Source organism: Biomphalaria glabrata, chromosome 9, assembly GCF_947242115.1.
Source record: "Biomphalaria glabrata chromosome 9, xgBioGlab47.1, whole genome shotgun sequence".
Taxonomy (NCBI): domain Eukaryota; kingdom Metazoa; phylum Mollusca; class Gastropoda; family Planorbidae; genus Biomphalaria; species Biomphalaria glabrata.
This window is the reverse complement of record NC_074719.1, coordinates 26,219,803-26,243,922: the sequence shown is the minus strand read 5'-3', so window position 1 is coordinate 26,243,922 and position 24,120 is coordinate 26,219,803. Positions and strand designations below refer to the sequence as shown.

General features: G+C 34.7%; 2 protein-coding genes across 2 annotated transcripts in view; both read right to left on the bottom strand.

Annotated features, from left to right (window-relative positions):
* LOC106061766 (DNA (cytosine-5)-methyltransferase 1-like) overlaps positions 1–423 on the bottom strand; it is a 42,791-nt gene extending 42,368 nt beyond the window's left edge. The window contains exon 1 of the mRNA XM_056041440.1: positions 228–423. Within this exon, the coding sequence (XP_055897415.1) occupies positions 228–298 (71 nt within the window). The 5' untranslated portion in view covers positions 299–423. The remainder of the gene's footprint in view (positions 1–227) is intronic.
* Positions 424–3,114: 2,691 nt separating this feature from the next.
* LOC106050159 (procollagen galactosyltransferase 1-like) lies at positions 3,115–24,085 on the bottom strand. The gene is made up of 14 exons (XM_056042320.1): positions 23,802–24,085; positions 16,210–16,322; positions 15,791–15,906; positions 15,608–15,672; positions 14,805–14,880; positions 12,516–12,717; positions 11,767–11,886; positions 11,284–11,363; positions 10,843–10,949; positions 10,413–10,487; positions 9,300–9,357; positions 9,004–9,131; positions 7,353–7,556; positions 3,115–5,973 (listed from the first exon to the last, which is right to left on the bottom strand). The coding sequence occupies exons 1-14, from the start codon at positions 24,059–24,061 to the stop codon at positions 5,715–5,717; spliced, it is 1,863 nt and encodes a 620-aa protein (XP_055898295.1). The 5' UTR covers positions 24,062–24,085; the 3' UTR covers positions 3,115–5,714.
* Positions 24,086–24,120: the final 35 nt, after the last annotated feature.

Sequence of the window (24,120 nt, the reverse complement as noted above, 5' to 3'; positions counted from 1 at the left end):
TTTAACTTTGAGAAGTAATAGAATAAAACATGTCTACTTTTTAAGAAAAATGGATGAGGAGTTCATAGATATAATCAGTTTTTTTCTAGGTCTAATTTTTACGGAGATACACAAATTCAAACATAAAAAATGTCGGCGAATGAGCTTAACTTGTTCGATAAACGTAAGTTACTGTAATATAATAATATATTTTATATATTTTACTAACGGCAGTAACGGTGACTAACCTATTAGTGCACTCTTCATCGAGATCTAATTTCGATGTGCAAGAATCGGCATCATCTATGGAAGATGGCATGTTAATTTTATGTTCAGATCTAGACTAGTTTAGCACTAGAGACTAGATCTGGAGTCTAGAACTACTAGTTGAAGTGAATAGAAACTATAAGTCTAGTCAACAAATCTTCCCGCGAATATTTCGGAAGTCACCTTTAACCTTAATAAAGCTAGTAAAAATCACTGAACTAAATTTTATATTCACCAATAGTTTCACATATCTCTCAAAGTTACCTTTATACAATTGATGAGTCTCGATAAATATTTTGTAGATTTTTAGCGGCCCCCGTTTAGATCTCGTAAACTAGAAAAGATAGTGAAAATCCGACATCATAATATTTTAGTCCATTTAGTTCTGATGCAACGGTTACTTTTTTCTTTTCTAAAAGCGAAAAATCTAATTTTTTAAATCACTTATGCAAGCAGTTTTTTTTTCATAAAAATACACCACTTTTACAACTATTCACTATTAATAGTAACATATATAGGAAGCTCTTTAGTAGGGGAGGTGACAATTTGCCACACATTTATGCAAACGTTTTTTGTCCAAAAAATTATTTTTTTTACATTTGTATTCTTAAGTTAAGTAAATTCTGTCATACTAATTACTACATTTACACGAAAAAAATGTTTACTTTTTTAATGAGAAAAAAAATTATGAAGTATGCATATTAGTTAGACATAATTAAAACAACAATTAATAAGTAATTTTTCATATTATCGCGTGAACTATAATACCCTACTGTGATTACGATGTTCTTTCCGAAAATATTGATACCTGCCTTTTTACCTGCCTGGGTGGACTACTTCGGGGACCGATTTTTAGTTTGTGTTTCAACACAAACTGTCTTTGTAACCTTGTTTAATTTTGCTTCTTTGTCATCAGGTCCTGGACCTGGATCTGCGGAGAAAGTGTGCTAATCGGCGCCTGCATCCCCCCCTGGAATCCGAGTAGCCAAATTTTAGCCCTTTTTTTTTTTTGCACTACCTGATCACTTAAAATCTAAGTAGAAGCTGCTCTCTCTTTCTCTCTCTGTCTCTCTCTCTCTCTCTAAATTATTCTACCTGATCACTTAAAATCTAAGTAGAAACTGAACAAGTAGTGCTTCCACTGGTGGCTGAAGTACAGTTGTAGAGCTAAGTTCTTCTTCTTCTTCATCGTTCTCATTGTTATGTTGGAGTGTTCATATGACTAGACCAATACATGAGATGAACTGCGCAGTGGTTTCCAATTCAGGGAGCTCTCCATATAGTTTTCTTTCTATTGGGGTGATTTGGGGGCAATGTCTTATACGGGCCTCTTGGTAAAGAGAGCAGTTTTGGAGGACGTGGTCGGCATTTTCTGGTAATAGGCCTACTCCACATGGGCAGATTTCACTGGTTCCAATTTTGAGCTTCCGGTACATGTGTTGTCGCATTCTCTTGTGTCCAGTCCTGAGTCGAAAGATTAGACGTTGGTCTTGTCGGGATAGCTTATAGTAAGCGTCATCTTTCTTGTGATTTGGGTGGGAGCTCGTCCATTTCTCATTTATTTTATCTACAATTAATTTCTTCATTTCTTCTGGATAGAGTGCAGAGTTTATTTGTGAGTTAGTTCTCCCACTCTTGGCGAGTGTGTCAGCCTTCTCATTTCCTGCTAGTTGTATATGAGCTTAGAGATAAGTGATAAGTTAATGTTGTAGTAGACTAGCCTAGGCTTATCAGGAATTGATGGCTGACCATGTAGGCCTACATGCACCCCTCTGAATTCTGAGTGTAGCCTAATTTTACCTTGTTTTTTTTACATGTAGTGCTTCCAATGAAATAAAGTGAACGAGGATGTAATCAACTAGAATAGAGGCCAATCTGTAGTTCATGTCCGACCATGTGCGCTTTATTATAGGCTTGCAATGCAATATTCTATAGCACGTTAGTCATGACGATTTGTTTTCATTTGCACATAATTCTAGTTTACATTATATTTAGCAAACGCCTAGAATGTGATAAAAAAGTTTTTGATATTTTATTTTTTTTTTTTGGTCTTGGAGGACAAATCCTTGCCAGCTGTCTTTCGATTTTATATTCTGTGAACGTTTTGTGTAGAGAGTAGTCATCTTGGTAAATGTATTTACGTCTTGTGGAGTTGCGATCAGTGTAAGCGCTCAATAAAATAGCTGGTTAACACGTCCGCCAGTTTACGATAGAAGAGATATAAGAAAGCTCTTCATATGCCGTCGTCTGAGTCAAAACGTTGATTTGTATCTTTTATCTCTCTAAGAACTGGGTTTCCTTTTATCTCTTAGGTGCTCACTAAGACACTCTCTCAAAGCTGCACAAGATCTTGTTCTCTCTCCAATAGTTTCACAAGATCTTGTTCTCTCTCCAATAGTTTCACATCTCTCTCAAAGCTGCTCAAGATCTTGTTCTCTCTCCAATAGTTTCACATCTCTCTCAAAGTTACCTTTATACAATTGATGAGTCTCAATAAGTGACTTGCCCGAATTTTTTATTCTTCAAATTCCGCAAAATTTCATTGAATATTGTTGAGAAGTTTGTGCAGCTGAAAAACTAAAATCACTTTCAAGTATGTCAGGTGATGATGATGTTAATATGGGCAGCACTGCTTGTCACATTTCTTTAGGATTAACACACTTCTCTACGTGATAGTTCTCTCCTGCATTCCCTAGCTGTGTGTTACATTGAGATTATTTTTTTAATGAAAACCTACTGATGAATTAGCCAGTCAAGCAGAACTTTGACTCATATTTAATTTTTAATTATATATGGCGATTGCTGTGGTTGCTTTATTTTATAAGGCGATGTTGGCAAACTAAATACAATCAACTCAACCCAATGACAAAACTTTAAAAGAGTTTAATGACCAACAAAAAAAGTGTATAGAAAGTAAAGAGAAAGTTAAATAAGCTTAGCACATAAATCATGGACGGCAGTAAAGATGAACATTTTGTTGGCAGGCAGTAATGAGTAATAAAATAGATTGGGTTCCAATAGTTTTGATTAATTCAACTCAAGACAACAATTAAAATGCCTTCATATATCAGCATATAGAATAAAATAACATAATATAATAACTGTAGATGCATCACAAATAAATGTTTACATTTAAAAAGAACAGAATATTTGACATTTGATCAAGAAATTCAAATCTTTGACAAAGAAATGTTATTGTAACATGGAACATAAGTCTGCTAACTTAATTTTACTGCTTCTAGCAAACAGCCAATATAAAATAGAGTCATAGGTAAAATTGATATACGAGGTATTTTTATTTTGATTGATGACTCGTAATGAAAAGATTAGATAGAAATTATTTTAACAAGTGTTTTAAGCAGTAAACCAATTGATCATATCAAGTTTTTGTAAATAATATTGATCCAAACAAGATTTTGTTCAATAATAATAATTTATAGAATGCAAAAACAAATTTTTACTGAATATAATCACAATGATGAATTACTATGTTATGTTAATTTATTTAAATATTATAACTATTTAAAACTTTTTTCTTTTCAGTCAAGAATACTATGCTAATATTAACAATTTAAAATAAAAATATTTTTATAAAACAAATTATGTTGTTTTTTTTCAATGAGTATGCACCTAATAATAAAATTAAATAAAAACATTAGATGTTACCACATTATGTTAGTTTTTTCAAACTACTGAACAGGTTTAATTCTGTTGTGTAGACTGACATGTCATTTAATCCTGTACATTTTAATCTCTATACAATCTGTTACATGCACAAGAGGTCTAAGTCAACTTGTTGTGTACAAGACGTCTGTCAAACAGTTGTGCATACTGAGGTAAATTCAAACAAGTTGTGCACATTCAATATTATGTCGAAAAATTTCAATAAAACAATTAGAAATGCTGTAAACATAAAAAAAAAAAGTTAATCACAAAAAAAGTCTATGTAAAAAAAATATTCTAATATTGCATACCATTTTTTTTAAAGATAATTTCAATCATTGCCGTAATATCAAGTCATTTGTATAAGATATCAAAGGTTTTAAATTCAGCACAATGCGAGAGAAAGAGAAAAAGAAAATGATAGGTATGAAATAATATAAAATAATGAAAACATTGGCAAGACCAGATACAGATCAACAAAAACAATGAACAAATAAAATGAATGCTGATTCTACTAATAAATGATGCATATGAATCATAACATCCCGGTACTTAAAAACTCTTTGTTAACATATAAAAGAGCAAGTTGATCAACAAATAAACTGCTCTGAGTAAAAGAAATCAAAACATTAAAAAGTTAACTGAGTTGGTGGATTTAAATTTGGATAACAAAACAAGTCTCCAAGACTGGTACTTGATATGATGGGATTTCAAAGATACAAATATTTCATTGGTAGTACAGTAAATAAGACAACAATGACTTTTACACATATAGAGAGCAAATTATGCAGAACTTATCTACATCTAAATCGTTGCTGTTAAAATAAAGTCAATTTCTCACAAGCTACACTACAACCAGTCTTTAAAATAAAATAGAATAAAAACATTTCTGCCATTGTAGAAGATGACAAGGATACTGAAGTAGGTCTGGCAAAAAAAACAACAGCTGCAACAAACTTGTTCAAACAATGATGAAGCAGCTACTCACCAAGAGCAACAAGAACACACAAGTTGAAAAACCAGACCTATAAATTATGCCTGAAATAAAAGTACAAAATAGGAAATAGAATGCTGGGAAACGAAAGTACAATTTTCAAGTGCCACAACATTGTTGTTCGTTAATTGTGTAGCCTCAAAAAATGTGTGTATATCTTTACTGAAAGAACCACTGTTTGACAGAAAGAACAATCTTCTATAACTAATGCAAGTATAATATCTGGTATAAAACATTTGAATTTTTAAAGATGCTGACTATACATGGTTATTTTTTTTTTTTTGGTTACATAAATCAATTTAATATTCATACATTGATATTTGATAATACACAAAAAAAGGTTTGCACTTTGGGAAAGGTCAATAGGCATGCAAGAAATAAAGTCAAGAGATTCATATGCATCAAAAAATGAAGAGCTACTTCAAAGCATTATGCTGATTGAAAAAGAACACAAATCCAAAGCAGAATTTAATTAACATGGGAGATCTCTAAGGAAGACATTTGAAACAGCAAGCCATGGCTCAATAACATTGTTCAAGGAACATTAGCATTATTCATCACATTTTATATCACAATTAGATGTCATTTCAATGTTCCAGCTTCAGAACTTTAACAAATATGTGAACAATAAATATACGTATTATTTCTGCTCACAACATATGTCTAATATTTCAATTTTTTGTAAATAAAACTGATTTTGGAAGAGTTTGATGTGACTACTATTAATATGAACACTTTCAATGCAAAACAAACAAAAAAATCACTATTTAAACCTAACAATAAATATATTTGATTTGTGTGGAATTTTGATTTAAAGTTCTTCTCTGAATGTAGGCACTTCAAGTTTAAGCTGAGCCTCCATCTTGCTCAGATCTTCTTCCTGGACATCCTGCTGCTCCTCTCCTACTGGCCTGGCTGTCTTCTGGTCTGGCTCCTTGTCTATGACTACTGAGTCTTCTGTATCTGAAAAGTAGTTAGGTTCCCCAGTATAATGGGTTGGATAGACCAGAAAAGGCTCAGCAGACAAACCAATCAAATCTCTTGGTGAGAACTGGAGCTTCCAGCCGTCTCTGTGGTGATAAGAACAAAGTCAAGGATAATAAACATTATGGTAGCATCATATCTATCGGAAACACAATTTGCATTATGGTAGAAGCATATCTATAGGAAACACTATTTGCATTATGGTAGCATCATATCTATAGGAAACACAATTTGCATTATGGTAGCATCATATCTATAGGAAACACTATTTGCATTATGGTAGCATCATATCTATAGGAAACACAATTTGCATTATGGTAGCATCATATCTATCGGAAACACTATTTGCATTATGGTAGCATCATATCTATAGGAAACACTATTTGCATTATGGTAGCATCATATCTATCGGAAACACAATTTGCATTATGGTAGCATCATATCTATAGGAAACACTTTGCATTATGGTAGCATCATATCTATCGGAAACACAATTTGCATTATGGTAGCATCATATCTATAGGAAACACTTTGCATTATGGTAGCATCATATCTATCGGAAACACAATTTGCATTATGGTAGCATCATATCTATAGGAAACACAATTTGCATTATGGTAGCATCATATCTATCGGAAACACAATTTGCATTATGGTAGCATCATATCTATCGGAAACACAATTTGCATTATGGTAGCATCATATCTATAGGAAACACTATTTGCATTATGGTAGAAGCATATCTATAGGAAACACAATTTGCATTATGGTAGCATCATATCTATCGGAAACACAATTTGCATTATGGTAGCATCATATCTATAGGAAACACAATTTGCATTATGGTAGCATCATATCTATAGGAAACACAATTTGCATTATGGTAGAAGCATATCTATAGGAAACACAATTTGCATTATGGTAGCATCATATCTATCGGAAACACTATTTGCATTATGGTAGCATCATATCTATAGGAAACACAATTTGCATTATGGTAGCATCATATCTATAGGAAACACAATTTGCATTATGGTAGCATCATATCTATCGGAAACACTATTTGCATTATAGTAGCATCATATCTATCGGAAACACAATTTGCATTATGGTAGCATCATATCTATCGGAAACACTATTTGCATTATAGTAGAAGCATATCTATAGGAAACACTATTTGCATTATAGTAGAAGCATATTTGCAGGTTGGTTACGGTTAAGTCAGTCTGCAGCTCCTGGTAGTTGGCATATACTACACAAGAGCCAATGGCTCTGAAGCAGAAAAATATAAAGGCAGTAAGAAGAAGAATTTTATAAACCATGTAAACTGATGAAAAAAAAACAGAAAAAAAAAAACAACTGTTGAATAAGAGATTACAAATCCATCTACAAAAACAATGCTAAATTAATTGATATAAATATAAAAGATTTTTGACAAGTAAAATACCCTCTCAGTTTCACTTACTCTGGGTGCCGATCAAACATGATAGGTAAGAACTCATCCACAGGCACCATTTTGGATAAAGGATTCTGGTTAAGCAACTTGACTGCACCGTGATGAGATAGAATGTAGCTGACTGTCCAGTATGAATAGTGAGGCCAGGCCAGTCTGTCACTTCCTTCAACCATGCTTTCTAGGTCACGACGAAGTCTCTTTCTTCCAAGATACCTTTAAGGAACAAATGATCATCTGCATAAACATCAATGAGAATGCAATGTGATTAAAGTTAAGCACTTGGATTCTGATAAAAAGTGTCTTGAGTTTGAATCTCTGGGAAGGACTCGATTCTATTTTAATGGGTAACTCACAATTTTTGGGAGGAAAGTATGAGCAGTTGGTCAGTGTGCTGGGTCAAGTAAAACTATGTTTTTAAGGAAACATTTTACTTTTTTTGTGAGTAGCAACATTGAAAGCTTTTAAAGTATTTTCCCCTTTTCGTTTGACTGGGCAGTAAGACAAACTAGGGTCAAACATAATAAGAGGCTGAAAGAAGAATTCAAGTCTTTGAGATTAAACGCTACAAAAAAATGTTGGGAATCAGATACCTGCAAAAGAAGTCAACACTCTGGCTGGCAAAAAGGAGGAAATCCTCAATATTGTGAAGAGACCAAAGCTGAACTGGTTTGGTCATATGGTAAGACATGACTCAACCTACAAGGTACAGTAGAGGGCGCACAAAGAAAGGGTTGTCCAAAGAAAAGTTCATCACTCCTTTGAGTTTCTCATGGAACATAGGGCCTTGACAAAAACATGCCACTCTACACTGTCTCTTGCTAGTTTTTTTATGGTTTCCCAGCTCTTCCTGGTCTTCTCTGCTTCTTCAAGTACACTGCGTCGCCATGTTCTTTTTGGTCTTCCTCTAGGTCTTGTTCCCTGGGGGTTCCACTCTAAGGCCTGCCTAGCTCTGTTGCTGGTATCTTTTCTAAGGGTGTGACCAATCCATCTCCACTTCCTCTCTAAGATCTGCACTTCTATATTTCAACCTACAAGGTACAGTAGAGGGAGCACAAAGAAATGGTTGTCCAAAGAAAAGTTGGCTGGACGTAAAAGAATGGACCAGCCTCTCTCTGGTTATCCTATTAAGAACAGCTGCTGACAGCGAAAAGTGGAGGGATTCAGTAACGCAAATTGTCACAGCACCGCTACGAAGAAAGTTAAGGGTAATGATGAAGACAAAGATGAATATCTTATTATATAACCAAAACTCACTTACAGTCATTTTATTTGTTCAATATTATCCAACTATTTTTTTAACAAGGAGTAATGCATCACATAACATTGTACACATTATTTTATCTTATCTTATCTTATATAAAATACAAACATGGCTTCAAAAAAGAAGATGATTACATCATATGCGAATCCCTATGTCAATATAGTCATGCATGTTAATCATGTACACCTGTGTATTTTGAGTTTTTAGTCTGTGCAACTGGTTTACCATGAATAAGGTAAGTGTTATATTATTATTTTCATATTTTAGCAATTAATGCCAAGCTATGTCTAAAATAGACAAAGTAAAAAACAATATTTAGTTCATTAGTTAAACAGCTCACAATGTTGAGATGAATTATTCCCTATCCTATGCCTAACTTAACTGTCTATAATTACTTACACAAGATCCCAAACTTTAAATGTACTTTCAAGTTCATACATCATGTTGGCTAACTTGGTTCTGAAGTATGCTTCAAATCTCACATCATCCTCAAATATCAGAATTTTCTGGTAGTTCTTGTCAATTGCCTAAAAAAGCAAATCAGTTTTTGTATAGGCCACAACCCCTTTGATAACTTCTGAGTATGACTACATCAATATTATCCATACCTCAAAGCATCTAAATAGACATGGTTGAACATAAACATACCTAAATTAGTGACTAACTACAAAAAGATAAATAAAAAAATGCCTCACCTCTTTCCAGATAAAGTAATGACTCAGAAAACATCCTATTTCTCCCATAGTCATGGCTCTATAGTATAAAAGAAAAAATCCTACAACAAACTTCATGAAAATCATATTCCAAACATTTCCAAACATTATGCTAATGAGAGAAATTCTACAGGGCAAAAAAAGTGACGTAGGGTTAAGTAATTTTTAGAATTATGATCAAATAGAAACAATATAGTGTAGCAAATTTTCTTACATTAGTCTTAGGGATGACTAGAATAGTTGTAATTACTAAACAGAGTAGAGCTTGTTCACTGAACAATTCATTTTTCTACTACTGTCAACTACATGTATAATCATCTACTACTGTCAACTACATGTATAATCAAAACAATTAATTAAAATATGGAAATAAAAATAATAAAATTTGGCTAGAGACAAATGGTTTATGGAATAAGTTTCATAAGAATTGGTGTTTTGCTTATATGCAATTAGCATATGTTCAACTAAATTGCATTAGTAGGCTACATAAACACATGTTAATCTAAGAATGAAATAAACAGCTAAATTTAATCTAGGTAATAGAAAAAAAAAAGTTTTAATTGTGTACTCAATACAGAGTCAAGGTTAATACAATTCTGTCACTCAACATCACCAAGACAGAAGTTATACAAACTAGCATTTTAGTATTTTTAACTAATAAATGTATGCACTTCTACAGTTTCAGTATTAAGCATAATTATACAATTTAATTCTTTTTTTTTTTTTTTTTTAAAGTAGCTAAGCAAAAAAATCAAAAAAAATCATGTGCTCCCTATTTGAAAACAAAAAAAATGGTCCCAGCACTGTTATAAGCTCACTGCAATGATTAAACAGAAACCATGTCCATTGAATGAGCTAACATTGTACACAAGTCTAGCATGTTGTGAACACATTCTCACAGTCAGTTACCAGCACATCTAATAAACAGAAAGAAGGACGACTGTTAGGGTTTGGTGGTGGACTGTGTTTGAACTTGGTTCCATTAAGAAAACAGTCCAGAGTGCTTATCACAATTCCAGGCAGATATCTAGATCCAACTTTTTGAATGGTTTTCTAGCTTTCTGTCCCTAGGTTAATAAATGTAAAACAACTAACCTCCCATGGTAAGGATCAGCAAAACCAGGTAACATCTGTACACCTAATTTATTTAAGTATGTGTCATTCAGTTCTCTGCAAACAGAAAAATATTCAAATTGAAATGCAATTATAATAATATAATTATATAAAGCAGAGTTTTCACTGACCCCTGAAGTAAATTTCTATCAAAATTGGAAGTCCCTCATGATAATAAGGCCTGCACTGACCTATGTTGTGCATATTTAACAAGGATCTTGACAACACCAAATGCAGCAACATGAACTATGCAAATAAATGACAGTTCAGAATGCAAGTCACATGACTAGGCAGATATCTAGATCCTTCAAATGTACAACTACAATACATCAAAAGTAAGTTAAAAAAAATGTATTGTTCCTATAAACTAAATACACTGAAGTTTATATTCTATTTCAATACTGATGCTTACTTGCCATCCACAGCGTCTATGACCTTGGCCTCAATGCCCAAATAGTCAAAAGCTTTCAACATTCTAAATCGTCGAGCAGGACGTCTTTTTAAATTAATCATGTAGATCTGAGTCAAACATAGAAACAGTTTTTTTTTAAAACCAATATGAGATGCACTTTATTATTACAATATTGTTACCACTCTACTATTAAAACAAAGTTAGATACATGTCTGTAAAAAAATACATGGCTGCAATAATTATTATTAAATCATTTCAAGAAAAAAGTTACAATTGTATTAAAGATGTTTATAAAAATCTTCAATTGACAATTAGGGAAAGTAAAGAAGAGGCTGTGCCAGGCAGTGTGTTGAACCACTGGGCCTTACATTCCACAAGTAACACTGAGGACAAATGACAACATTATGGCAGGATTCAATGCTGGTAATTCAAAGCACATACCTGATCAAAACCTAGTTTATCTTTTGGTCTTTCAGGAATGTAGACATGGGGTGAGCTGTACAGTGGTGGAACTTCTTCAACTGAATCAAATCACAATACATAGTTGAATTTTACATAGAAATATTTGCAGTCATTGAACTTCTTAAATAAAGGTCTGAAGTAGTCAGTTTCAAAAACATATAAGGCGAAACAACATTAGTGGAAAGATGAATGAGTTTTCATTGCTAGATTTAAAACAAAACAAAACAAAACTGTAACCAGCATAGATCATGATAATAAAAAAAAAAAGATAAAATATTAACAGACAATGTTAAACATAATTTTATAAAGAATGCCTATCTGTGTTTTTTAATTGTTTTAAAAATACCAGTACTTAAGAAAAATTTCCCTATTTTTTTTCAAGCTTATTAAATTAAAATTGTTTGGAACTAAAGAATTATTTCTAGAGGTTACTGGTTCGTAACAAAGTTACCAAAGACATACCCATGGCTTCCAATTTAACATAATCAAATTGTGCACTCTCGTCTGCTAGAGTGAACCTTTTGTCCAGGGGCATCATTACTTTACCAAAATATTCTGTATTGAGTATATGCATAGTCTCCCCTGAAAGAAAAGAAAAAAAGTCTGTCATAATGGATTGTTAATGTCAGAGGATTTAAAACATAATATGTAAACATTTCACTAAAATAGTACATGTAAGATGTAGATGTCAAGGTAATTCTTTGTTACACTCTCAAGTAAGTCTAGTTGAAATGCTGTATATAGATAAATGTAGTCATATATTTTTACTCTTTTTACAATTGATTAATATTATTTACCAATGTAAATAAAACTAAAAAAAACAACACTCTAATCATCTTTTATTTATAATTGGTAGCTTAAAGTAATGTAGCAACACCTACATAGCCATCTATACCAAAGTAAGGTCCCAATGCGTATTGCAGATGCATTGAGTTGTTTAATCAATCATTCAGCTAATCTAAGTTTGACAAAGAGAAAGTTGCTGTGATTATCTAACAGAACATATGTAAACCCAAGTTTGAGCCACAGGCACAATGATCAAATCGGTGTCTATCTGAGCTTTGATGGACATAAAGACGTCCCATATTAAAATACTAGCTTGAAACACATGGTTTGAAAGTAAAATGTATTTACCACTCAGTGGGTCTTTACATAGATTATATTAAAAAAGGAGAAGAAAAAAATATATAAATGAAACAAGTCAGACTGACCTAAAAGTTTAACATTGTTGGCAAATATGATAATGTCATCTTTAGGTCCAGTATAGTCTGGCAACTGACTGTAAGACAAGAGAGGGGACAGCCGATGGTTCAGATCCACTAAGAAAGCTGAGTGCACCATAGGCACAGAGAATATACCTTTGATTTCACGCTCAACAATGGGGAGGTAAAAACTTGTTCTGATGTAGTAGCCCTGCAAAAACATTGAACATTAGGGGGGTGTCAATTTTTTTTCTTTCTGCTAGGTCCAAGGTATTTTATGTTATAACCATAAATGCCATAGATGCATGGCACATGAAATTTATGCACATTTATCTTTCGATCATATATTCTTACATGACCAATAGGTATGCATGTTCTTTGCTTTAAAAAATGCAATAAAGTCATTTGTAAGCCTAAATGTGTAGGGGTTCAAGTAGAGGGCTGAGTGAAAACCTGCAAGCTGCTTTGACCTTTGATTAACTCTTTGGCTCCGGAATTAATTCGGAATTATTTGCCACTTTTGGACGGAATTAATTTTTCCGCGATTTCAGAGTGCGCTACTTTGCTTCGATATAACTTGTATAACTTTTTTAGTTATTATTGGAAAATAATAAACTTGATATAGAATTAAAGAGAAATGGATGCTCTTTCCATTTCTTATGTTTTCTAGTTTGCAAATTATGTTGTTTTTGTAATTTTGGGTTTTGAATATAAAAATTAAAAATGAAAAACTCACCAACTGACATTGAAAATATCCATCCAAGTGCATGTTTAAAGAAATTTATTGTTCAAATTGAATTGAAATAGCTTTTTTTCTCATTTTTATCCATTTGTTTACAGAACACCACAGAAGAAACAGCAATAGATGCAAAAAATAATAAACTGGAACTAATAATCCAATGTCACTACTTTAACGAAAAAGCCCATAAAAAAAGCAACATGCTTGGAACAAAACACTTTTACCCTAAAACTAGTCCAACTGTACAGCATATATATATTTATAGTATTTTCTTCTAAAGTTCTTCATGTACTTAGTATATAAATATTCCTTCTAGTTGTGATATTCATGGAAGCAGTCAATATGAATGTGTGGGTTCGACTCCCATCCAGCGCAAACATAAACCGTTCTCCCTGACCCAAAGTGTTTACATACTCAGTCTTTCTTTATAGTTATAGGTCTCCATTCTCTGAAAATGGATCTTATTCTAGCAGGGGTGTTCCATTTAATCCTATGGTCAGAATAGCTATTTATTTTGCTAACAAGACTATCAACAATGTAATTGTCAATGAAAAAAACATTCCATCTCAATAGATGCAGTGCTGACTAAGTCTAGGTTGACAACCCTATTTCTTGGTGGAATAAATCTGAAATTGTTCTGTTTCAGTGCCTAGATGATAGATCTAGAGATATACATCTATCTGATTAGATTTAGATCTAGATAATGTAGAGACAGCTAAACTAGTTCTAGATCTACATTGAACATTAGCTGGGGGTGGAGCTGCTTCATCAGCTGATAAACTTCATCATTACTAGGCCTAGGTCTAGACCTATAAATTAATTTACTAGATCTAGATCTATATAATTAGATTTATCAATATCACCATCAGATGAAACAAAACCACTGTCATCTGAATTCTTATACTTCTTTATCAAAGAAATATTTAGATCTACAAAGTTTATATGGCCTTGGTTGAAGCTCCATGTTAAAAAAACACGCACACAGAAAAAATAAATGTCATCTCTTTACAAACTTCGTACAAAATAAAAACACGTTAAATGAAGGAAATTCCGGATGTTTAGCAAAGGGAAACTATTCTAGATAAACAATTAAGCAATAAAAAACAAGAATTGGAGAAATGGAAACGAAAAAATTAATTTGAAATAGCCGATGCCCCCAGCGTTGGTCCGACTTTTTCCCCCTTTTTTAAAATCAACGCCCTGTGCGTTGGTGCGGAGCCAAAGAGTTAACAAATTAAATGTTTCGATTGTACTCTGTTGTAGAATGATTTTTAGATTTGGGAGAAAAGAGAAAGAAAGTGACACAAATTAAGATTGGGGAATAACTTAAATAACTACTAATAAGCATAGTAATAATTAGTACATATAATTTATCCACAAATAAATATTCACAAATTATGTAACCCTTTGTACTATATTAGTCTAACAGTAACACCTCAGCTTAAAAAAAAAAAAGAAGAGAGAATTATGGTATATTATAAAACAGGATGACACAATAATAAAATGAATTGGTAAAGAGAACTCTAATGCATGCATACATAAATTGAAGTAAACTTTACCTTATCTGACATGCCTCCCCAAAAATTGGAATAATAACCAGACACTGAAGAATTGAGCATGGGAGCAACAATAAATCTGTCAATAGAGACAAAGTTCTGTCAATAGAGACAAAGTACAAATGATACTGCTGAAAATAGACTCAAGTACAAACTAAAGTCAATTGAAAAGTCAATTGAAAGTAATATTTCAAAATATTTAATAATGTTTAACAATTTTGGTGCCTGACAGGGCAGACTGGTTATATGGGCATTTGATCAAATGGGCTGATGTCGAAAGGGTTGTTAGGAATTGCAGTAAGACCCTTAATGCATTAAAGATTTTTAGAATATTCTCTTTAAAAATGGATCCACTGTGAGCCGTGATTGGCCCTTGAATTACCATTTATAAACTTTTACAGACTTTACAGCCCAATAGTAGCTAGCACATTTTCCATAATACCGTACATACTATGCATATTTTCAAAATTTTCATATAATGAGGACAGGTACTTATCATTATCATATAGTATGCAACATTTGGGCCAGACAGTATGGTAATGCCAGGGCTGGCTTTGACCCTCAGTTCACCCCTGGTGCCTGAATAGGAACATCATACAAGGTCTTTCCACCAGTAACTAAAGGTCCTTAATAGGAACATCATATAAGGTCTATCCCCCAGTAACTCAAGTGATTCTTCTAGCAATTAGGGTTAAGAACTTAATTTGCAATATGTTTAATGTTATTATGTTGGCATAGGATTTGGGGGGGGGGGGGGGGGGAATCTCACTGAAGTCTCCTTTTTGAAAGAAACTAAGGTGACTCACTTGTTTTGTTCTATCAGCAACTGGAGAGTTCTTTCATTTTCTAAGGTCACATCAGCATCAATCATCTGGTGGAGTAGAACAGAGGAATGCATCAAGCTAACATTTCCAGTAATTCTCTAAATTAAGTCTAACCCTAAGGTTATATATACAATGGTTTTATTCATTAATGAAGAACCAACTTACAAATAAATAATCAGCCCATATATTTCTGGCATAATTCAAGGCTTTCTCCCTTAATCTTATCACATTTGAAAATCTGGTCTCAGTCCATTCACATGGTGATGTTTCATCTGGGTATCCTTTCATTGAAAATAATGAACATAGTGCACTATTAGAGCATACACGTCAACATGAAGATAAAAAATTATGTCTCTTACTGTATTTCATAAGTCAGAAGTCTATTTTGTAACACAATTCAATCTCTTATATCATGAGTCTTGATGACTAACCATCATTATGTACTGCCACATGGATCATGTTATTTCAAAATCATAAAAAAAGAAAAATAGTATATAAGATTCACACATTTATGATGTAACTAGATTAAAGCAAAACATAACCAAAATTTCAAAAATATAATTGAAAAAAAAAATTTAAGTTACCTTCTTTTGTATTATTTATATTAACTTCCACTTGATGGTAGAAGTGGCTCACAGCAGATAGCCATTCTCTGAGAATTGCAGTGGAGTTGTCAATATTGTGGTCACTTTCAATCCTATGGAAACAAGAAAGATTGTATAACAAGCACATCACATGAAATTGAACTACTAAGACTAAGACTGATTTAGTGATCCTAAAAGAAATTTGTTGTCATTACAAGGACTCTTTTCTCATCTAAAAAAAACACAACAGAAACTTTCACATAAATAGAACAGACACAATATAAAGAGTTCATTGATTGACTACACACAGATATCTTGATCCTTTTCATATTTCTTGATCAACGAGTGGCATTGATAAAGTCTGACTGTGTAAGGAACTAACAAGTTTTTGTATCACTCGGTTCAAGTCTTGATTGACAGCAGTCGCCCACTTCGCGGCGACTTGATGTAGTTATGATGGAGGGGGTGGCTTTTGTCTTCCAAGATTTTTCCTAGACATTTTTGTTCATTTAAATATGGTACCGGTAGTGTTGTGCATGTTTTTTTTTTGCTTTTTTAATCATGTTGTTTAGGTAGCGCAACAGTTTAAATGAAGGGGGTGACTAGTTGAAATTTGACAAACTTTATAGTCAAGGCATTAAGAAAGCCAAAGCCAAAAAAACAGAGAATAAACAGCAATGCTGTATGGCAGGAAAAAAAATAGCTTTCACATCCGATGCCTAAGGCGATTTTTATAATAAGGTGGCAATATAAATTAAACAATGACGAAGTGCTACGAAGAGCAGGGTACCAGGACATCCGTTGTGTGTTATCAGCAGCTGGGAAAAAGTGGCACTGGATAGATCCACATGGAGAGCGAGCATAAAGGAAGGTTCCTGGATTGCAGATGCCATACACAACAGTAGTAGAAAAAGGGTGAAAATGCAACGGAGCCTGGTGATTACACATGTCCAACCTGTCATCGCAGCTGTCTATCAAGGATTGGCCTCTTAAGTCACACAAGAAGTTACAAAGGGAAAAGATCATCCCTCAAGACGTAAAATGCCACAGATGTGTATATTACTATATGTACACACAAATAAACAAGCAGATGTATATTACTATATGTACACACAAATAAACAAACAGATGATGCTGAAAGAGAACAAAGTGAAAGGGGATCAAAGTTCATAAATCTAAGTCATTGTTGAACACAAGACACAATTTGTATGAGGGCCATTTAGGGCTAGATCCTATTCCTAATCTTCAACTAATATATAGGGTTTTCACAACAAACAAACAAAAAAAAAAAAAAAAAAAAAGACTACCTATCATAATGTGTTACATTTGTGTAGAATGGTAAAGTTTACAAAGCACTAAAACCTTCCTCCAATAAAACAGCAATAATATGTGTATGTGTGGGGACTACATTGTGAAAGCACTGGACACAGTAATAATCATTCTTATATATAGAACATAACTGATGGATAAAACTAGCATTAAAGTGTATCTTGTGTTAGCATAATTTTTTTTTAAAAGTACAAATACATAAAAATTGGTATAGATAATCATGCACTGTTTCTACTACTCACCAACTCATTTTTTTAATTATAATTGCATGGTCAAAATAAAAAAATAAAATAAAAAATAAACGATGTTCTTGCTTTATTAATAGTACTTATAATATTTTTCAGAAATAAACTTAACCTAGATACTATGCAAATTTAAAATGATCTGAAATTGATATGCTCAAGTATCAATATTATCTAAAAACAATTTAATTTTTTTTTAAAAAGTGATCAAACACTTTCATAAATCAAGTTTTCAAGCACACCACTTGGGGGAGCTACCACCTTCTACCAAGCGCGTCCCCAGGTGGCGGATAGGGGAAAGACCCTTAGATATAAGGGTTAGCTGTGAATAGCAAATAAACAGCCGCGGACCAACTGGTTTGCAGTCATGGAGGATGAGGTGAAGTATTCCAGTGGTTAGAATATTTACTAAAACATCTCAGAAATCCAGGGAAATGATTGCAAAAAGCGAGTATAGGGCGCTCTAACTCTAAACCCGGGTAGATGAAACCTGTTAGCTAGGGATAGCAGTTCATCTAGGAGAGAAAACTCCGAAAATAAACACCTGCTGCCTTGCAGATGATCTTGGATGATCAAAGGCTATGGGAGCACACCCAGAAAGAAAAGCAGGCTGAAGTCGGAGTCAATGGGCCTCCTGGCGCATAACACATTGACACGCAACCTCATCTATGTTGGAGTTCAGTAACGATTCTAATAGATGTGGCGTCCTGCCTGTGGAATCCCGCCGCGCAGGTAGGGGGCCGGGCTCTCCGCCTCGAAGGAGCCCACACAAGCGAGCTGGTGGTTCTTCATATCTCTGCCTGTGGAGCCAGGAGCAGGGACAAGAAAGTAAATACTACTGGCCAACACTCCAAGACCAAAAGTCTAAAAATCTTACAATGGAACGCAGAGGGCATCCAAAAGAAAAAAGAAGCTCTAAAAATATTTCTGCATGAGAAAGAAATTGATGTAGCTTGCATCCAAGAAACTCATTTGAACAGTAATCTTCGTTTCTCCATTAGAGGCTACACCTGCATCAGACAAGATAGAGAAATCAGACCCAAAGGAGGAATCCTCACCCTCATTAAAAATGACATCCCTACCACAGACATAACTATGCCCAACTCCTCAGAATCAGAAATAATGGGAACTAAGCTAATTCTCCCGGATGGAAATATTAATCTATTTAACTGCTACTTCCCACCAGACAAGGAAATAGAGATTGACCACATACAAATACCTGACCAAGAAGACTGTCTAATCTTAGGAGATATGAATAGTCACTCTCAGAGCTGGGGATACCCAGACCTAAATGCCAGGGGAGAAGAAATTGAAGAATGGCAAGCAGAGAACAGACTTATCTTGCTAAATAAACCTGAGGACAAACCAACCTTTTTTTCAAGAGCCTGGCTAACATCAACCACTCCAGATCTAGCCTTTGCAACAGACAACTTATCCAAAAAGTGCACCAGAGAAGTTGCAGACCAGCTAGCCACCAGTGACCACAGACCCATATTGATCAGTATCGATACCTCCTTCAAAATATCAGAAAACTCCACCATCCCCAGATGGAACTACAAAAAAGCCAACTGGCACCTATTCTCAAAGCTCACAGACCTATACACAACTTCAATAAACTGCAAATCAAATCAGGTTAATAAGTCATTCTCAGCTTTCTCCAAAGCAATCCTCCTAGCAGCTAAGGAATCAATTCCTAGAGGAGCAAGAAAAGATTATATCCCCAACTGGTCTGATCACCTTCAACAACTCCATAATGCCACTATTGAAGCCAGAAACACAGTAGAAAATAACCCTTGTATAGAAAATAACATAAATCTAAAAGCAGCTAACGCAGTTTTCAGGAAAAATTACCTTTCCGCCATGAGGAAAATTTGGCATGAAAAAACAGAACAACTAAACGTAGATAGAGATGGCCACAAACTCTGGCGTATAGCCAAATGTCTCAACCAGGAAGAAAACAGAACAACTCCTATAGTAATAGAAAAGGACAACAAACCCCTGAAAGGCCAAGAAGCAGCAAATGAATTCATTAAGTTTTTCCAAAGCGTAGGACAAATACAAATTAATGAAAGTAGAAATAAAGATGTAAACTCAGAAATCCAAGATAAATTTAAAGAAAACAATCCAGCTTACTCCTTGGGAATGACCACTAATCTTAAAATGAAGGAACTAGATGAATCCCTAAAAGTCCTCAAACCAAAACAAGCCCCGGGCCCAGACAAAATATCAAATGACATGCTTCTTCACTTGGCTCCTCAAGCCAAAAGAAAACTGCTACAATTATTCAATGCTAGCTGGAAATCTGGCAGAATTCCAAACATCTGGAAAAAAGCCATTATGATCCCTATACTAAAGCACGGCAAGCCAAGAAATAAACTGGATAGCTACCGTCCCATCAGCCTCACTAGCTGTACTTGCAAACTGATGGAAAGAGTGATAAATAGAAGGCTGACATGGATCCTTGAGTCAAATAACCTACTCACTGAAGCCCAGGCTGGCTTTAGAAAAGGCAGATCAACAGAAGATCAAATTGCCTTCATCACACAAGAAATAGAAGACGGCTTTCAAGAAAAGAAACCAACAACAATTGTGTGGGTTGACTTAGAAAAAGCATTTGACAAAGTCTGGGAACAAGGTCTCTTGCTCAAGCTAATCCAGCATCACATATCCCACAGAATGTAAAACTGGATAAAGGAATACCTAAATAATAGAAAAGCCTTTGTTTGCATGCAAGGACAAAGAAGCCACACAGTGGGTATAAAAAATGGCGTCCCCCAAGGAGGAGTCCTATCCCCAACACTTTTCCTAATATTCATAAACGATCTAAATCAAAACCTACCCAAAAAAGTTAAGAGCAGCATGTATGCAGATGACCTTGCCTTAATTAGCACAGAAGAATATGTAGGAACATCGAAATTTCGATTACAAGATGCTCTTGATAAACTCAATAATTGGTCCAAAGACCGGGGCATGTCCATTAACACAAAAAAGACAACATATACCATATTCTCACTGTCAACAAAACAACAAACAATAAAATTAACATTAGATAAGGAAGCTTTAGAAAAAAATGACAGCCCTACTTATCTTGGAGTCACCTATGACCCGAGACTAACCTGGAAAAACCAAATAGATAAAACACAGAGTAAAGGCATCCAGAGACTATCCCTCTTGAAAAAATTAGCTGGCACAGATTGGGGAGCTAATCACAACATCCTGAAAAAGACCTATACCAGTTATGTAAGAGCTGTACTAGAATATGGTGCCACAGAATGGGGCTCAGCAGCCCAAACCAACCTAAGAAAAATAGACAAGGTTCAAAATATTGGTCTAAGGATAATGACAGGAGCAATCAAAACAACACCCATAAGAGCTATGGAGGAAACCGCTGCCCTGATCTCTCTGGATGAAAGAAGAGAAATAAAAATCCTTTCCCAATTCACTAAACTGGAAACCTTGGAGAGGCACCCACTCAGAACAAAAATCCACAAAACTGGCACAAAAAAACGTCTCAAAAGGACCAATTTCATACAGGAATCTCTAAACCTAAAAAAGAAACACCAACTTGAAAAAATTACTCTGGAATCCTCGATACACTATAATGAATCTCCACCCTGGGACGAAAGCCCTCTTCCTACTATAAGGGACCATATTGAAAACATAAAAAGAAAATCTGATTACAGACCAACAGAGCTCAAGGAAATAGTGAACTGTTTTCTACATACCAATTACCCTAGCAATCAGTGGATCAGAGTTTACACGGATGGCTCATCCCATAAAGCCACCACAAATGGAGGAGCTGGAATACTTATCGAATGGCCAGATGAAGGAAAACTAGAAAAATCCTTTGCAACTGGAGAGCTCTCTGACAGTCACAGAGCAGAAAGGGAAGCACTAGCACTAGCTGCTACCATGCTAGCAAATCATCCAAGTTCCCCTCACAGTCAGATTGTCTTTCTAACAGACGCAAAAACAACCCTCCAAAGCTTGCAAAACTCTGATTCCCCTTATATTAAAAACCTCAGAACAGCACTTACAAAGCTCAACCACAACAGCAAAAAAACTGTTATTCAATGGATACCAGCTCACATACAACTAGCAGGCAATGAGAAGGCTGACACACTCGCCAAGAGTGGGAGAACAAACTCACAAGTAAACTCTGCACTCTATCCAGAAGAAATGAAGAAATTAATTGTAGATAAAATAAATGAGAAATGGACGAGCTCCCATCCAAATCACAAGAAAGATGATGCTTACTATAAGCTATCCCGACAAGACCAACGTCTAATCTTTCGACTCAGGACCGGACACAACAGAATGCGACAACACATGTTCCGGAAGCTCAAAATTGGAACCAGTGAAATCTGCCCATGTGGAGTATCACCAGAAAATGCCGACCACGTCCTCCAAAACTGCTCTCTCTACCAAGAGGCCCGTATAAGACATTGGCCCCAAATCACCCTATATGGAGAGCTCCCTGATTTGGAAACCACTGCGCAGTTCATCTCATGTATTGGTCTAGTCATATGAACACTCCAACATAACAATGAGAACGATGAAGAAGAAGAAGCACACCAAAGTAATACATATTAAAACTTTTCTAATCTTCAAATTTCTTCCTTACAGGGATTTCTTTTGACACCAGTACATAATACTCAAGCCACTGTCTTTTTTCCCACACTTTGTATGATCTCCGTTGTGTGCTAGTAACTGATGTCAATCAATGACTGGTGGTCTCCTCCTCCCTACCCCCTCTAGTATTCACACTGCCCCAATTTTTTCCTGGCACAAACACGCTGACAAGCAACCTCATGTTTACACCTTCTTAGAATAATAATTATTATAGCTTTTATATAGCGCTACTTTCATGATTATAGCATGCTCAGAGCGCTTTGGTCCATTCTCATTTGAGGACTGTTGGGGGCGGGTGGGGGGGGGGGGGGCGCATCTGGGAGAAGGTCTTCTGTGCTGCATTTAGGAGCTCAGTAAATACAACTCTGCCCGAGTTGGGTGTCAAACCTTGAGCCCCCCTCATAGGTAGCCAAGCTAAGCCAAGCCCTTATAACTTTAGTGGACATATGGAGCATAATATCTGGATAGTTAATGTATTGCATTTAGATGCTCCTTGTTTTTTTTATATTTTCATTGCTTGTGCTTCACATCCATCAAGAACTAGATCTAAATGAGGCTGTTTTAATTCTCTATACAACTGTAATTTTAAAATGAACTAAATAAGTGTTAGGACTACTTGCCAATTAGATTTTTATTTTGTTATAAGGGGAAAAAAAATAAAAACAAGAACACAAAAATGACATTGTTTTTTATCTTTCTATGTATATGGAGCATGAGCAGTTCAATAATATACTAGTTCTACCAAAATCATAATCATCAAAATAAAAATGGTTGTAGATATTATGAATTATGATCCAAAGGCATAAGTGATGTGCTAAGTAGGTGCAAGTTTTAGTTTGGAGGCGCTGTGGCTGAGTGGTAAAGAGCTTGGCTTTCGAACCAGGTGTCCCGGGTTCGAATTCTAGTGAAGACAGGGATTTTTAATTTCAGAGCCTCTGACCTCTGAGTCCACCCAGCTCTAATGGGTACCTGACATTAGTTGAGGAAAAGTTAAGGCAGCTGGTCATTGTGCCGGCCACATGACACCCTCGTTAACCATCCATGGGCAGCACGGGCCACAGAAACAGATGACCTTCAATCCTTTACATCATCTGCCCTATAGATCGCAAGGTCTGAAAGGGGAACTTTACTGAGTGAGTGAGTATTACTATATTATACTACTACTAGTCTGTATTAATATATTACTAGTTTACTTTGACAACTTTGTCTTTGTTACTTGTAAACTTTTAGAATAGCTTAGTCGGCTTAGTAAAAAAATTTAATCCATTTTCTAGACCATCTAGATCTTTTTTTTTATCTTAAAATCTACCTCTAGACTCTATATCTGATGAATGTAAATCTAGAATCTAGACTCTATCTAGATCTAGATTAGAAAATCTATTTTTTTACCATAAGGAAATTCTTTGTTTTGGATATTCCAACTTTTCTAGAAGGCCCAAAAACCAAGGCAAACTGTGGGCTTTGTTTCTTACTAGAGTTGCAATTACGACAGTGGGTAATAGATGGGTATCTTCAGTTGCTGCTTTAGCATATGCACTGGATAATTTTCCATCAAATCCTGTATTATATAAAGTAAACAATAGAATGACACTTAAATGGAAATATTTAGATCTAGAATTTAATGGACACGTTAACAAGAAAGGCACCATTTTAGTACAAATTTACTTTTTATAAACAAGAGCTAGAGTCTACTTACCATTTTTTATAT

What these genes read in the sequence shown, in the direction of transcription:
- LOC106050159 (XM_056042320.1), bottom strand. Translation starts at nt 24,061, where the DNA reads ATGGTGCCTTTCTTGTTAACGTGTCCATTAAATTCTAGATCTAAATAT. An exon ending in ATTACTTTATCTGGAAAGAG is followed by an intron (nt 9,132 to 9,299) that starts GTGAGGCATTTT and finishes TTGCTTTTTTAG; the next exon opens with GCAATTGACAAGAACTACCA. An exon ending in ATGTTTGATCGGCACCCAGA is followed by an intron (nt 5,974 to 7,352) that starts GTAAGTGAAACT and finishes TTATCACCACAG; the next exon opens with AGACGGCTGGAAGCTCCAGT.